This window comes from Carcharodon carcharias, chromosome 9, assembly GCF_017639515.1.
Source record: "Carcharodon carcharias isolate sCarCar2 chromosome 9, sCarCar2.pri, whole genome shotgun sequence".
In the NCBI taxonomy this organism is placed as follows: domain Eukaryota; kingdom Metazoa; phylum Chordata; class Chondrichthyes; order Lamniformes; family Lamnidae; genus Carcharodon; species Carcharodon carcharias.
Genome location: NC_054475.1, coordinates 142391842 through 142407443, shown reverse-complemented (window position 1 = coordinate 142407443; position 15602 = coordinate 142391842). Strand labels below are relative to the sequence as shown.

Below are 15602 nucleotides of genomic sequence, written 5' to 3'. Positions count from 1 at the left end.
TTTTGTGCCCTATAATTAAAATAAACATGACAAACTAAGAGTAAAGTACCAATTTCTATATAGCAGGTTAGTTTTTGGCTGAGCAATTTTCTGGTTGCAACACTTTCAAATCTGTAATTGTCACACACTGCATTCATGAAATGCAATTTCACTGACACCAGAAATTCCAGTATCCTCTCTTTCTTGGTATCCTGCTTGTTATTGTTCCTTAACTGTTATTACAGCCACAAAATACAACTAAAATAAACTATCTAAACAAAACAAACATAATCAAAGTTACATACCTGGTGGGTGTATGGGCGGTGGTCCACTACTGACAGGAGGGGGTGGGTGTAAGAAATGAGGGGGTGGTCCGGGTATCGGAGGAGGAGGACCTGTCGGGGTTGGAAATGACGGTCTTTTGTTTCCGTGGTCTCCGAGAACCTAACACCCAACAACCAAAAAAAAAATCTTTTTAGAATTCAGTCAATAACATTTCTGTTCCAGAGTTGCACTTTCTAGAGATAGGGAGTTAGGAAGATACAAACTGGAAAAGACCATCGAGTCCCAAATACATACAGTAGTTGTACATTTCTCCCTCTTGAATTTGCAGACACCTCCCAAATCTCTCTGGGCATTCTGTTCCACATATTTACCCACCTGACGTAAAGATGCTAAATCTATAATTGTCTAGTTACTTTCCCCACTTTGAATTTAATTTGTGCCTCGGTTAGAGTTTTCAATCAGATATTTTAAGTTGTGGTTTATTTATACCCCTTAAATTCATGGAAACTACAGCAGGGTCTTGATGCTGGTTTTTTCCTTAGTGCTTCTTTGTAGCTCAGGTATTAAATCAGCAGCATCAGCTTGCACTTTATCCTCTCCAACTTTAAAATGCCTCCAGTGAATTGCAATGACCAGTGTCACGTAGTTTTCCAGGTGGGGCTAAACCAGTGTTCTATACAATCTTAACATTAGCCCCTAGAATCTATAGTTATTTTCACCAAGATCTTGCTACTCATCGTTCGTTCTGTTACACACAGCTCCACTATGTTCAACAAGCTAACCACCAGGACTCTCATGTGAAATACTGGGAAATCCATACATCAGATTTTTTTGCTAACTAACAAAAATTAATTTAATTACCATGACATAATTTCATCACTATAGTGATTCTAATAATGAATTAAATTTTAAATCCTTTTTATGATATGCTCCAAGTAGAAGCAGCTTGATGGGGAATTGCATTTGGGCCTTCATTGGCTGGGGTGGAATCATCTGGTCCCATTGGCAGCAGGCGTCATGCTGGGCGAGGGGGAAAGAATTCAGCACAAGGGATAGGAATCGGTTTCATGCTGGCGTGAAATCACAGCGGGATCATCCAATGGTGACGGCCATGGTGGAAGACGAATCCTGTTAAACACAATTTGCATCCTGCTACTGGGATGCAAAGGCCTGACTGGAATCGTCCCCCCATGCCCAATTTATCGTTATGCCAGCAGGTAATACGCCAGCCCAGAACATATCTGGACAAACGTGATGTGCAGAAGTCGGGACTTACCTTTAGGGCCTTGCTCAGATCATGGACATCAGAGGAGAGGACAATGCTGGAGCCCTACAGCTACCGGACCCTGGAGGAACACGTGCATCACATGCTGGGTGGATCCTCACGCACATGGCTCTGCCGCGAAGCAGCTCGTGGAATGTGGGAGAACTCCGCTGATGCTTTGGGCCTGCTCCCTGAGCTTCACAGTCTTGGCCATAGGCTGCTACGGATAATTGGCAAAGTGGAGGAGGGGGAGGTGTAAGTGTGAGTGGGAGAGGAACATGTAGTGGGAAATGGGGTGGGGGCGCAGAAAGGAAGGTGTAACATGGAAGAATGCTGCAAGTGGGGAGGAGGGAGTAAGGGTGGGGGAGGGATTAAGGGTGGAGAGGGGAAGTAAAGTGGGGGGATGCCACATACAAGGGAGGGGTCTGTGGAGTCAATGACTGCCTCCTGCGGTGCAAACTGAGGGTGGGTATAGTAGGAGGGGGCGGCAAGTGTGAGGGGGGTAGAGGGAGCCGGTAGGGTGGGAGGGTGAGGGTGCACTAGTAATGGTAGTAGGGGCGGCGAGGGTGGTTGGTGAGGACATGGAGGCAGGGGATGGGAAGGTGGTGAATGTGAATGGGGGTGGGGTTCTCAGAGGTAGGGAACATTCACCTGGACATCCTGGAATGGCAAGGGTTCATGTTGGTAGGTGACAGTGGGGAGTTGGAAGGTGATGCCGGGGCAGTCCACTGTGATGGAGTAAAGGCATGGGTGACGGGAAGAGGGAAAAGGATGGGAGAGCTGATCAAAAACTTGCCTACAACCATGGTTTTCAAATCGAAAGTAAGCAGAGCCTCATGCTGGATGGGCACAGGTGCTGCATGGGAGTGTGACAGTGGGTGGAAAGAGATGCAGGTCAGCTCAGATGAACAAGTGAACGAGAACCCCAGCAAACACCATTGAAAAATCCTTGACACAGTAAGATGAGTGTGATGGATGAAGGCTCCACATGCGTGGGAGTGTGATTGCACAAAACTCCAAAACACACACACACACTTCTCTTTCCAGAACTACTTGTCATCCGAATGTGTGATAGGAGGAGAAGGTTCCTCTCCCACTCACACCTAGACCTTCCACTATTTTTTTTATTCATGGGATGTGGGCATCACTGGCTAGGCCAGCATTTATTGCCCATCCCTAATGGCCCTCATTCAGAGGGCATTTTTAAGAGTCAACCACATTGATGTGGGTGTGCAGTCACATGTAGCCAGACCAGGTAAGAATGATAGATTTCCTTCCCTAAAGGGCATCAGTGAACCAGATGGGTTTTTACAACCATCGGCAATGGTTTCATGGTCATCATTAGACTTTTAATTCCAGATTTTTTTTATTGAATTCAAATTTCACCATCTGCTGTGGTGGGATTTGAACCCAGTTCCCCAGGGCATCACACTGAGTCTCTGGAATACTAGTCCAGTGACAATATCACTATGCCACTGCCTCCCTCCACTTCTTCTAGGTGCTGTCCTGACATCCACAGCAGGGATGGAGACAGCCTATGCAATGGTTGGCCTTATTGCCTCTGATTACTTTGACGTATGTCCTCTGGAGAGTCAAGGCCTTAAGTGCCCTGGCTTGCTTTGGCTGTCCTCCTGTGGGTCAGCTGCTCCCTCTGTGGTGATAGAGGATGAGGTTGAGGTTGAGGGGGTCATAGGCAAAGGGGACTCAAAGAGCGCGGACAGCCTGAGATTCCTGAGTGGGTGACCCAGTGGTGTCCAGCTGCCGCTCCTCCTTCCTTTGTGTGCCCGAGAGCCCTGACCGAACTCCTTGAGGGGAAGGAGCACCTGGAGGGACGTCAAGGTGCACAGTTTTCCTCTTGCGTTGCCAATGCAGGAACTCACCCATGGCTACCACAATGGAGTGTAGGTCTGCACAAATCTCCGCGTTCTGCTGGACCAGGGTCTCCATGGCATTAGCCATCCTTTCCATGGAGACTACCATATGCGCACATGTGGACACCATTTCACCAGCGAGCAGGCAGACACACCTCCAACTTGCGTGCCACTTTGTTGAGGGCTTTCAACAGCTCTGCATCATGTTACCCCACTTTCTGCTGACTCCTTGATGAGTTGGAAAGACGAACCCAGAAGCTTATCATCTCACTTGGACATCACAGACGCTTCTTGCCCAGCAGTCCTCAAAATGCCAGGGAGCTCGGGTGAACCTGCCTCCTCCTGCTGCTGTGGACATGGGTCCATGCAGTGACCATCAGATTGTGAACCCAAGTCTGGTCTAGACCTAGGTCCCAGCGAGGTACGTCTCTGCGCTGGTGGAGGTTGTGGGTCTTCCAGGCTGCTTATTTCCAGCTCTTCAAAGGAGGTATCCTCTTGGCTGGAGGTGAGGGCCTGGATGGAGCTGAGGGACTGGCTGGCTGAGGGCATTGATTGCTTGGTCCCCGTGAACCATAGTAGAGATAATTAATGCATGGCAGCAGAGTCAAAAGCAGGAGAGAGAGCACTCACAGCTGCGTTGAGAGAGGGATGATGTGGTGCAGGATCCTTACATGGGTGTTCACTGCCAACCTCACCGGCGCTGCAGGTACAGCCCACATCCTCACCAATCAGCACGACGGCACGCTCCTCAAAGTGAGCGAGGGGTCTAATGTAGTCACTCCATGCCCGGTCTGGGACCTCTCCCTGCTGTTGTGAGGCAGCTGCTCCTGCATGAAAACAGATGGAGACAGTGTGAGCAGGACACGTGGCACTGCATGGAATATTTGTGCGGTGAACAGGTGTGTATGGGGATGTGAGATTCAGAGGATAGGAGTCTGATGGAGATGTGAGGATATGTGAGAGAATTAGTGGTGTTGTCTCTTGAGGTGTGAGATCCCTGTGGATGTGTGATGGGTTTAGGAGTGTGCGTTGAGAGTGATGAGGTGGTTGACTTACCTTGACGGAATGAATGAGAGCATTCATCCTCTTCCTGCACTGGATGGCTGACCTCCTCTGTGCTCCAGCGGTGCTAACCACTGATGCCACTACCTCCCAGGCCAGATTGGTGACTCTGGTGGATCTCCTGCAGCCAGAGCGGAGGTAGAGGACATCGCAGCAGCCTTCCACTGTGTCCAGTAGGCGCTCCAGAGAGGCATCACTAAATTTGAGGGGCTGCCATCTTCCTGGCTTTTGGGGCCATCTGTCACCTGGAGCAGTCCTGGTCTGTAGACATGAAGTAGGCTGTGCTCTGGTGCACTTTAAGTATGGCGCCTGGAGAGAGGAAACACCAAGACCGCCTGCCAGCGATCCAGCATGTTTCCTGTGAATGCATTATTAATGAGGCAGGACACGCCAGAAAGGGAACAATACAGTGCAAAAACCCACCGTTGCAGCCGACGGGGAAAACATTTTATCACACCCAGTCCCACACTTAGTGCAAATTTGGGATGATTCCCCCCCAAAATGTTTGTTCTACCAAAAGTTTTAAAAGGAACTAAAGTGCAAAAAGGTAAACTTCAACAAAAAGCTAGCAGTGTGCACAAACAGGCAGGTTGATATATCAGAACTAAAAAAGATAAGAATCTCAAAGGCCTAGATGTAGTTAGAGACAAGCTAAAATAACTAGATGCCAAGGCCACTGTATTTTCCTTGCTTTGGCCAGAGCCCAGCATTGAAATGTTTATGAGCTGATAGAATCAGAGCTTGGGAAGCCCAAGGATTTTGCAAATTTTACCTGGCCTGAGCAGGGAAATAGATACAGGACATCTTTTGTAATTGGGCTGTTCAAATAATAGCGAGATAATGATTCGGTTTAATCGGCCTCCATTGGCTTTGTTATGTAGAGAAAGTATAAGAAGGGATTCCCTGAGCACAGAGATTGACTGAAGCCACTATATCTGGGACACAACCAGGGAATAGTTACTTAGGGGATTGTGCTTCTACCCAGGGTATAATTGTAATGCTATAAAAACAAAAAACTGTGGATGCTGGAAATCCAAAACAAAAACAGAATTACCTGGAAAAACTCAGTAGGTCTGGCAGCATCGGCGGAGAAGAAAAGAGTTGACATTTCGAGTCCTCATGACCCTTCGACAGAACTAAGTAGAAATAGGAAAGGAGTATATATATTACACACACACACACCTTAAACCAGCTTATATTTCACTCCTTTCCTATTTCTACTTAGTTCTGTCGAAGGGTCATGAGGACTCGAAACGTCAACTCTTTTCTTCTCCGCCAATGCTGCCAGACCTGCTGAGTTTTTCCAGGTAATTCTGTTTTTGTTTATAATTGTAATGCTGTTGCACTTTGATACAACTGCTCAGACATTAGCATGTGTCAATTATTACCTAAACTGAACAAAATATAACCACTGTTACCAAGGGTTTACACTTTGAATAATTTCAGAACATGACAGTGAAGGAGTTTAAATGTTAATTGACTGTTACCCAATACTCCAACACTCAGAAACTGTACACAATATGCTTTTAAACTTGCGTTCCCAATCTCTCTTTCCCTTCCCCAGGTTCAATCACCATGCATCTGTGTTAGACTGCAATTGCCATTTGTTTGTCCATTCCCTCACCCCACTCAGATCCCTCTGTATAGCAACATGGCTAGTTCTATATGTTAAAGACAGCACACTGAGACTCAGTTGTTCCACAAGATATTACCCCAACAAAAGAACAAATATACAAAGAAAACAAATTAGTAACAGCAGAAAATACGATTGAAGAAGAAAAATATCCCTTCATAACTTGCTCCCTGTTTATTGAGAGCTGACTAAAGATTCCATATGCATCAGCATCACTCTGATATCTTGCCCAAGTGGCCATTTTCCAAGTGCTGGCAGGTTCTGCAACACCGTTGATATCATCAGACACAAACACCCTTTCTAGCCAAAGCAGGAACCTTCCTTGTAGTTCAGTGGTGAACCAGTTCACTTACTTGCATCCCTGCAGAAATCATGGAAGTCAACACATATGGGACCAAACCTGAACACCTCGGTTTAAATAGCCAGACATGAGCTACACGACAGTGAAGTAAAATGGGGAGCAAATTCTAGAGAAAGGTATTTTATGTTCAAAATATTTTATGTTATAAAAGAAAATAATTGAATTTATTTTTAATTGAAATTTTGGCAAAGTACTGTCCTCTGACATACAGCTGGGTTTCTTTCATTGATTTGTCACTCCAGTGACATCACAGCTGCCTCTATGGCTGAGCTAGAGTTGCCCAATGTACTAATGAGCCATGGAGACCAAAGTGGGCCAGGTCACAACATAGTTACAGATGAGGAATGCCATTTGATCCAACATAATTCATCCATTGCGTAAGGTCGGGATATCTCATTGCACTACTTATTTGTTTCTTAAATTAATCCAGGATTTTTGGGTCCACTTGCCTATCAGAAATTTTATTTGGTGATCAGTGTGTGTGAAAAATTTCATAATATCATTCTAAAATTAACCTTTTGCACTTCAAACTAGCAGTCCCTGCTCCTATTTTAGTAATATTCCAGATTTACCTCTTCCACTCCCATACTGGTCTTTTAACTTCTGTAAAATCACCTCTCAGATGCCTCATTTCTATGCTGCCATTACTCATCAGTCAGACCTTTGACAGTAGAGATGAGCCTCATGACTCTTAGTACTGTTTCCAGCACATCAATGTCTCCCTTATATCTTGGCAAATCAGAATAGGATGTGGTATTTAAGATATGATCAGGCCAGAACACTGTGCTGTTTTGATCACTATTTCTTCTGACCAATTTTCTACTGTTTTGCATAGCAGTTAACATTCTATGGACTTTGTTGATTGCAGTTTGGCATTGGATATGTTTAGCATCAACATTACCAAAGGACACCAATTTCTTTCAGCTTTTCCGGAGCTACTGCAACACTAATTTACGGAGTAAATGCATCACCTATTTTTCCTTCGTAGTTGCATTACTTTGCACTTGTCTTGTTATTTGCTATTCTTCTGTCCACACGTACTTTGACCAATTTATTCTGTGACTTCGGGCTGCCTCCTCAGATTCAAACTGCCCTCCCATTTTGACATCATCTGCAAATCTGACCACCCTGCACCAAAATTTCTGAAATCAGGGCACTTAAATAAATCATAAGCATTTATAAATAAACATTGGGCCTTGGGGGCACACTACTGAGTACTTTTCCATATCCTGCAATCACTCCATGAAGAAGTACTCTGTTTTCTATCCTTTATCCAGTTTCTCAGTGATTCCCAGGTTTTAATTCACCACAGTTTTGAGTTTAATCAGCAATCCTTTGTGGAAATTTTGTCAAATGTCTTTTGGCAATCTGGGCCTGAATTATCTGGTCAGTACGTGGGGGCGGATCCTGCTCACCGATGCGCAAAATGACACATGGTGACGTTGAGCGTGCGTCCCAGCCTCACCACGCGTCATTCCGATCTTCAGTTCAGTGGATGCACACCAGAGTCGGCTGCGCGCCCGCCGAACTGTCAAAGGCCTATTAAGGCCGTTAATAATCTAATTAAGCTGGTTGTTTGGGCTGCCTGTCCAACCTTAAGGTTGGCAGGCAGGCGAAGAACCCAGGCGGCCTTCGCATTTATCATAAAACCTTATCCATGGGCGGGATGAGTTTTCATGAAGGCTTTATAATTGAATAAAAATTTTTGTTAAAATTCATTGACAGTGTCACATGAGCTGGGACATGTCTGAATAATTTTTTTTCTTTATTTTAATTCATAATAATCAAACAAATGCCCCAACTCTCCCTCCTCCTCCCGCCCGCTCAGCGTTTCCGGGTGCGCGTCATGCTGGGCAGGCCTTAACTGGCCCGCCCACATAAAATGGCTGTGCACCCATCTGCGCCTGCTCCCACTCAGCCACCTCCCCCCACCACTGACAGGGAGAAAATTCTCCCTCTAGATAATGTCACAGGGCTCTGCATCCACTTGGGATAGCACTGTCTGAAAGAAGTAGCCTAGGACTGCCTAGTTTTTAATGATTTAGGATTATGATGGGTGAATTACAATTGATTTCAGTTCTCTTGATTCAGAGAGGGGAAAGGTTTCCTTTAATTAATTATCCAGTAACTCATGCACATTGAAGTGGCTCCATATTAAACATCAAGGACCACGACTTATAAAATTGTCTTGAGAATCAAGGAGCCACATTCTAGAAGACCACACTATTAGCTAGAAAATTTGGTAAACTAATTCATTCGATCACCCAAAATAAAAAAAATGCACTCAACAGATCAGACCAAAAGACACTGGGTATGGGATTGAGGCAGTGTGGCCTTTAGATAATCCTAACAATTATAAAGTGGCTCACAAAACCAACCAGGGCTTAATAAGATAGACTGTGCAATCTACAGATAGAAAGAAAATGTCTATGGATTCTATAACACTTTCCACATCTTCAGGAGATCTGAAAAAGCTAAAAGCTTAGTTCACTGTTTTCACAGATTCCGAAATTTAGTCGCCGATGTTTTCTAGGCACATATCAGCCAATTTGCATACAGCAAGGTCCCAACAAACAGCAATGAGATAAATGAGCAGTTGGCCTGGTTTTGGTGCTATTGATTGAGCAATAAACGTTGACACTGGCAGAACTCCCCCATATATCTGAATAGTGTCATGGAATCTTTTACATTTACCTAAACAAGCCAAATGGGCCATGATTTAACTTCTGATCTGGAAGGCACTCTCGGACAATACACTATTCCCCTAGTACCTAATATGCTTCATTCTCCAGGAAGCAAACTCTGGACTATTGATCACCATTTATTGCAAACTCTAAGATAAATGCCTAAGGTAGAGATCACACTCAACACTTTTTTTCCCCTGACAATTATCCAATTCCTCCCCTCCAATGCTGAAAATTCTGACTTCTTGCTGTAGCATTGTTCCATGGGCACCAAGCACCTCTTGCAACCATCTCAAATTTCCATTTTTCACCACCTTCAACTCAGTGGTACAGAACAATGGAGCAGAATGTACTATGCCTATCATCTCTTATTGAATCTCTGACAAGGTTACTCACTTTTAACTATAAATGTCACTCAATTTTATATGCGAAGTTAATGTAATTTTTTTTTTACCTGAATTGCACTCTCGTCTCCTCCATGTTTGTCTCGTCGCCTTCCTTCTACCCTCCTGATAGAACCCGTGTATCCACCAATAACATCAATTGTGCCAGCAAGTTTTCTAGAGGAAAAACTTAATATTACATTAAATCTGATAGTTCCAAAGAGTTGGGTCTCAAATATAACAAGAACTGTAAGAATTTGTCCCATTTAAAAAATATATTATTTAATATCTTGAGATACTGGTTAGATAGGGTATTCCAACAATGCTATGCATTTGGAAAAATACAGTCATGTACACAATTCACATCCAGGTCTGTTCAAAAGCTTAACCTTTACAATCCTAGAACAGCACTTAGCAAAAGTGTGGTGTCGAAGTGGGAACACAGAAGATGGGGAGCTTTCTTTTATAAAAAAAACTATTCACACAATACTGAGACAAAACAGAAATTTGGTTATCTATGGGCAAGATTTTCGGGTCTTCGGGCAGGCGGGCAATGGTCAGCGATCGGTCCCCAACTATGATTTGGGGACTGGCCAATTAACGGCCAGCCAGCATGATAGGCACGCTGAGAAGCTCAATGCTGCCAGGGTGGGGGCGGGAGGAGGGTGAGTGCTGAAGTCTGCTTAGGCACAGGGGAGCGCGCACTGAAAGCTCCCTGAAGGCAGAGAACTGCCTCAGGGAGTTGAAGCATTTTAAACCAATGAAAGTTTTTAAAATTCCGGAAAAACCGTCCACACAGCAGACTCACTTCACGTAAACATGTAGATTTGAATTCTGCCCCAAATTATTACTTATTAATTACAGAAACCTCATCCCACCTGTGGATGAGGTTTCCTCAAAAATCCAAAGGCTGCCTGGCTGATTCGCTCACCCGCCAACTGTAACACTGAACTCGCAGCAAAAAACACAGGTTAATTAACTGATTAATGGCCTTAATAGGTCTCTTAATTTTTGGCGTGTATGCAGCCGACTCGCGCAATCCCACTGGCTGAAATATCGCACGAGTGCATGATGACGCATGATGCTCGCCTGACGTCATCTCGTGCTATTTTACGCTCGGGCCCGCATGCCAAGTAGAAAATTCTGCCCTATATTACTGAATTGTGCTTTCAGCATTCAGGACTAGAGATTATTTAATTATACTGGATGATAAATATGCAGAAATACAATGAAACTTGAGCACTGACAGGGTTAAATGATGTTTCAGTGTACTTGAATGGCAATATTGCCAAGGTGATCAAGAACACTTACATGTAGATGATGCTGTGCGTCTCCAAATACTACAAGAGCGACTCCATGTTACAGCTTAAGTAAGTTTACATTTGTTATTCTAAACTACAATGGACTAAACTGTAGCAGCCTAAAAGTTCCCTCCAAATCCACTATTGATAAGAACACATCAAGTGCAGAAGTCATATCCTGAGCTTCGCAGGTCATTACAAAACCCTCCAAAATTATGCATCCCAACACTGAATTTAAGTTTAAAAAATCAAGTAGGTATTGTTTCAAGACTAAGCTCGTGTTTGTGCATCAACAAGTTATGTAATATGGCCAGCCTGTGATAAAGTTATACTTGATCAAATATGATTTAACAATAAAGTCACTTTTAAAAATAAAATCACTGCACAAATCCTTCCCCACCACCCCTACCCCACAACCTCCATGTGTTGAATATTTCTATTTAAACAACCTTAGACAAAATTGGCTGGAAATGAACCAAACAGTGCAAGTACTGTTGCGCAGTGCATTGCAGTGCAAAGCATAAAATGCCTCATCAGAGGTAAACTACTTTTATAAATCAAAGATGCTTTACACATTCTTTTCAACAAGTTCCTCCAATCGTATCACCACTATCTCTTTTAAACAATTTTTTTGTTGCTCATCAGGATGAAGGATGTGAACACTCTCAGATTCACTGTGTCATCATTAGATCTGCAGAGAAAAGGTGTCTCGGTTCCAAACCACTGCGTTAGCCCCAGCCTTTGCTGCCTGACAGAAGCATTACTGCAAAATTGATTATTCCAAGCCAGCAATCTCTGTCCAAGAAACAATACATCAGAATCTGAGTGCCACATTAGAGTCAATTTTATGTCATATATTACAGATTTCTTCCGGAGCTGAACTGAAACCAACCATACTTAAAGATGGCTACAACATCAACATAATTTAAGTATTCAATTGGCTGCAAGCATTCGAGTTTTTAAAAAGAATAGAGAAATTAAAATACCTTATTCCACAAATGACATTTCTCCCACTACAATTTTCTCTCTTCCCAAACACAATGACCCCTGCTGGAGTACACTTGCACTACCTTGTTTCCTTCAAGTGAGCAGAGATAGCAAATAGTTCAATCATGGGAGTATCCAAATCCTGTTTTCACACAAACACATATAGCCACTCTCCACTTGGACATCGGTGGACAGCAATGGAAGTAGTGACACTGGTGGTGATATCCTTTACATCACATACTTCTGAAGCTAAGACTTTACTTCAACACCACCTCTCTGGAGTCTTCTACCATCGGAGATTTGTCATGCTGCTCATTAAGATATCTAATACTAGTGGAGCAGAAATTTCTTCCAGCTAACTATTTGAAAGACGGAATGCATTGTCTTTGGTCACCGTCATAAAGTCCATTACCTAGCCACTAACTCATCCCCCTCCCTGGCCACTGTCGCTGAACCAAACCATGTGAAATCTTCAGGTCCAATTTGACCAGGATATGAGCTTCTGACCGTAAACAGGCTGTAACACTGTTTGTCCCTGGCTCCGTCACAACCATTCTGCTGTTCAAACCTTCATCCATGTCTTTGTTATCTCTAAACTTGACAATCCCAGTGCACTCCTGGCAAGCCTCCCATTTTCCACCGTCCATAATCTTGAGCTCATCCAAATTTCTGCTGTCTGTATTCTAACTCACACTAAGTCCTGTTCACCTTTCACACTTGACTGAACTACACTGGTGTTGATAGACCAAAAGCCAATTTTGCTAAATTCTCTTCCTTATTTTCAAATCCATTCATGGTCACGCCATTCTCCATCTCTGTAGGCTCCTCCAGTCTTACAACTCTCCATGACCTCCACGCTCCTCCAATTCTGATCTTCCATACACCCCCAATTTTAATTGGTCCATCAGTGGCAGCCATACTTTCAGCCTAGGCATTAAGTTTCATGCTCTGGAATTTACTTCTTAAACTTCTCTTTCTCTTCTTTTAAGTTATTCATAGAAACCCATTTCTTATTCCCTGCCTGAATATCTCATGTGACCCAGCGTAAAATTGTGTTTGATAACACTCCTGTGAAACATCTTGGGAAGTTTTAATTCATTAAAAGGCGCCATATGAAAATGAAGACTTGCATTTATATAGTGCTTTTTACAACTGCCTGACATCTCAAAAACACTTTATAGCCATGCAGCACTTTTGAAGTGTACTCAGTCTTGTAATGTAGGAAACGAGGCAGCCAATTTGTATGCAGCAAGCTCTTACAAACAGCAATGTAATAATGACCAGATAATCTGTTCCTGTAAAGTTGATTGAGGGGTAAATATTAGCCAGGACACCAGGGATAACTCCCTACTCTTCTTTGGAATGGCACCATGGGATCTTTTACATCCACATGAGAAGGCAGGCCAGCCTCGGTTTAACATCTCATTTGAAAGGTGGCGCCTCCAATAGTACTGCACTGGAATCCTGTAGTGAGTCTTGAACATGGAACCTTTTGACTCAGAGGCAACAGTGCTACCAACTGAGCCATGGCTGACACACAGGTTGATAATATAAGTTGTTGTGGAAAAAACTTTCAGGGTGCTTCTGATAGAGCAAAGGCCAAGGAACATTCTTAGGCTTGTCAACAAAAACAAAAACAGAATTACCTGGAAAAACTCAGCAGGTCTGGCAGCATCGGCGGAGAAGAAAAGAGTTGACGTTTCGAGTCCTCGTGACCCTTCGACCCTTCGTTCTGTCGAAGGGTCACGAGGACTCGAAACGTCAACTCTTTTCTTCTCCGCCGATGCTGCCAGACCTGCTGAGTTTTTCCAGGTAATTCTGTTTTTGTTTTTGTTTTGGATTTCCAGCATCCACAGTTTTTTTGTTTTTATTCTTAGGCTTGTAATACTTTGAAGAAGAGAGCTGTGATTACTTAGCTATCTTTCACAAGTTGGCTTCTGGTTTACTAATCAATGTCCCCTACTGTTACCCTGGTCAAGACCAGGCAACTTAATGCCTTTACATTATCAGAAAAGCATCAAAATATTACATTAAAGATTGCCATCATTCATATACACTAAAACCTGTAGGATCCTGTTTCCTCTACATGGGCCAAAAAAAGTGATTTTATTATAGAAGGGCTCCAGCTGCAATGTTCTGAATGTTAACCTTATTAAAAATCTATTTTTTTTTATTTCAGGATATCATTAGATTCTGAATTCAAAGCAAACAGTTCCCCACTACTCAAAAAAAAAAATCATACTCCACTAGGAGGGTTTAAGGGCATCAGAAGAAAATCAGTTCTGGACTGAGCTTCAACTCTACCTACAGTACCTTGTATTACAATTTATTTAACACAAAATAAAATACTCACTGATCTTCAGTAGCTATGCCTCTTACCTATTTGGCGGTGGGCCTGCTTTCATCCTTCCACCTGGTGGAGATGTAAAATCAGCCTTCAATTCCATTTTTGGTAAGTTGTTTTCTAGGTCCTTCTCTATGTTGCATACCCTCCCTTGCTGAACCTAGGTAAAGGAGAATGTTGGAAACAATAATTAAACACACGGGTTACTTGTAAAACTTATACAAAACACACAACACATACATATCACACTGAAAAATAAGGTTAACATTAAACATATTTCAGACTACATAACTACTACCAGGACTTTAGCCTATAATTTGGGCAGATCTTTGATTTCAGTACTGACAAACTGCTTCATTTTCAAAGGTGCCATTAAACAGGGACTCCATCCACTTATTCAGGTGGATAAAAATATTCCATGGTGCTATTCAATATGAAGCAAGAAGTGTCCTAGCCAACATTTCTCTCTCAGTCAAAACCACCAAAAATATTTATCAAAAAACTAGTCATTTATCTCATTGCTTTTGGTTAGACCTTGCTTTACACAAGTTGGTTACCATGTTTGCCTGGACAACTGCAACTACACCTCAAATGTAACTAATTGATTATGAAGTGCCAAAGACATTCTGAAAACATGGAAGTTGCTATATAACTGGAAGTTCTTGCTTTAGCCACACACAGACCGACAGAGGTAGAAACCATCTGTGTCCCTCAGAGTATGCTACATATACATAACTGAACATTGACTGGGGAATTTATTACTGATATGCATTATATCATACACAGTATTTGTAATGAGAAGTTTTGGTGAGGGCACTGCCTGAAAGTCCTTGTATTTCCAAGTAAAATGATGCAATTAGCTAACTCAGCACAGGCTAGAATGGAACCCTGACCCATTAGCTTTCAATGTAACAGAAGGGTCCAAGCATCTTCTGACTGCATTCTGAACTTGTTTTATTTCAGTAGTCCAGTCAAATCAGAAAGCAAAATCCCTAAAACTGTGGAACAAAGTGAAGTTACAAACCTACTATTATCCTATTCAGTCACTAAGCAGCTAAGTATTTTATACCAATATTTTGTTCTCTGAACCAGGTGCAAGCATGGGATCAAGTCCTAACTGAAGTCTTCGTTGTTTCTCACAATAAGCTTTCCAGGTCTCTTCATTGAAGCCGTAGTTAAAATAGTCAGAAAGATCAGCGCCTAAGAAAGAAAATAAATGGAAAAATAAAGGCACATGTTGCTTAAAAGTCAATTAGTTTAAAAGGACATTTTCCCTCCCACCTCCAAATGAAATATTGGTTCTCGATAACTCCCACTCACTCAACTGAACTATTAGAAGACTACAGCACTGAAGGCTGGTATTGGCCCCATCTTGTCTGTAGTGGCTCTTTGCCAGAGCAACCCAAAACTGAACTGTTTGCCCTGTTCTCTCTTCATAGCGCTATATC

The 15602-nt window shown here is 43.0% G+C and overlaps 1 protein-coding gene across 4 annotated transcripts in view; it reads right to left on the bottom strand.

Moving 5' to 3' along the window:
- Positions 1 to 15602, bottom strand: part of LOC121282142 (pre-mRNA 3'-end-processing factor FIP1-like) — a 63794-nt gene that overhangs the window by 14512 nt on the left and 33680 nt on the right. For 3 of the 4 annotated variants that reach the window (XM_041195650.1, XM_041195652.1, XM_041195649.1), the window contains exons 7-10: positions 15224 to 15354; positions 14190 to 14314; positions 9594 to 9711; positions 285 to 423 (exon numbers count right to left, since the gene is read on the bottom strand). In XM_041195650.1, coding sequence (XP_041051584.1) covers positions 285 to 423; positions 9594 to 9711; positions 14190 to 14314; positions 15224 to 15354 — 513 coding nt within the window. The remainder of the gene's footprint in view (positions 1 to 284; positions 424 to 9593; positions 9712 to 14189; positions 14315 to 15223; positions 15355 to 15602) is intronic. The other variant, XM_041195651.1, reaches the window with a different exon arrangement.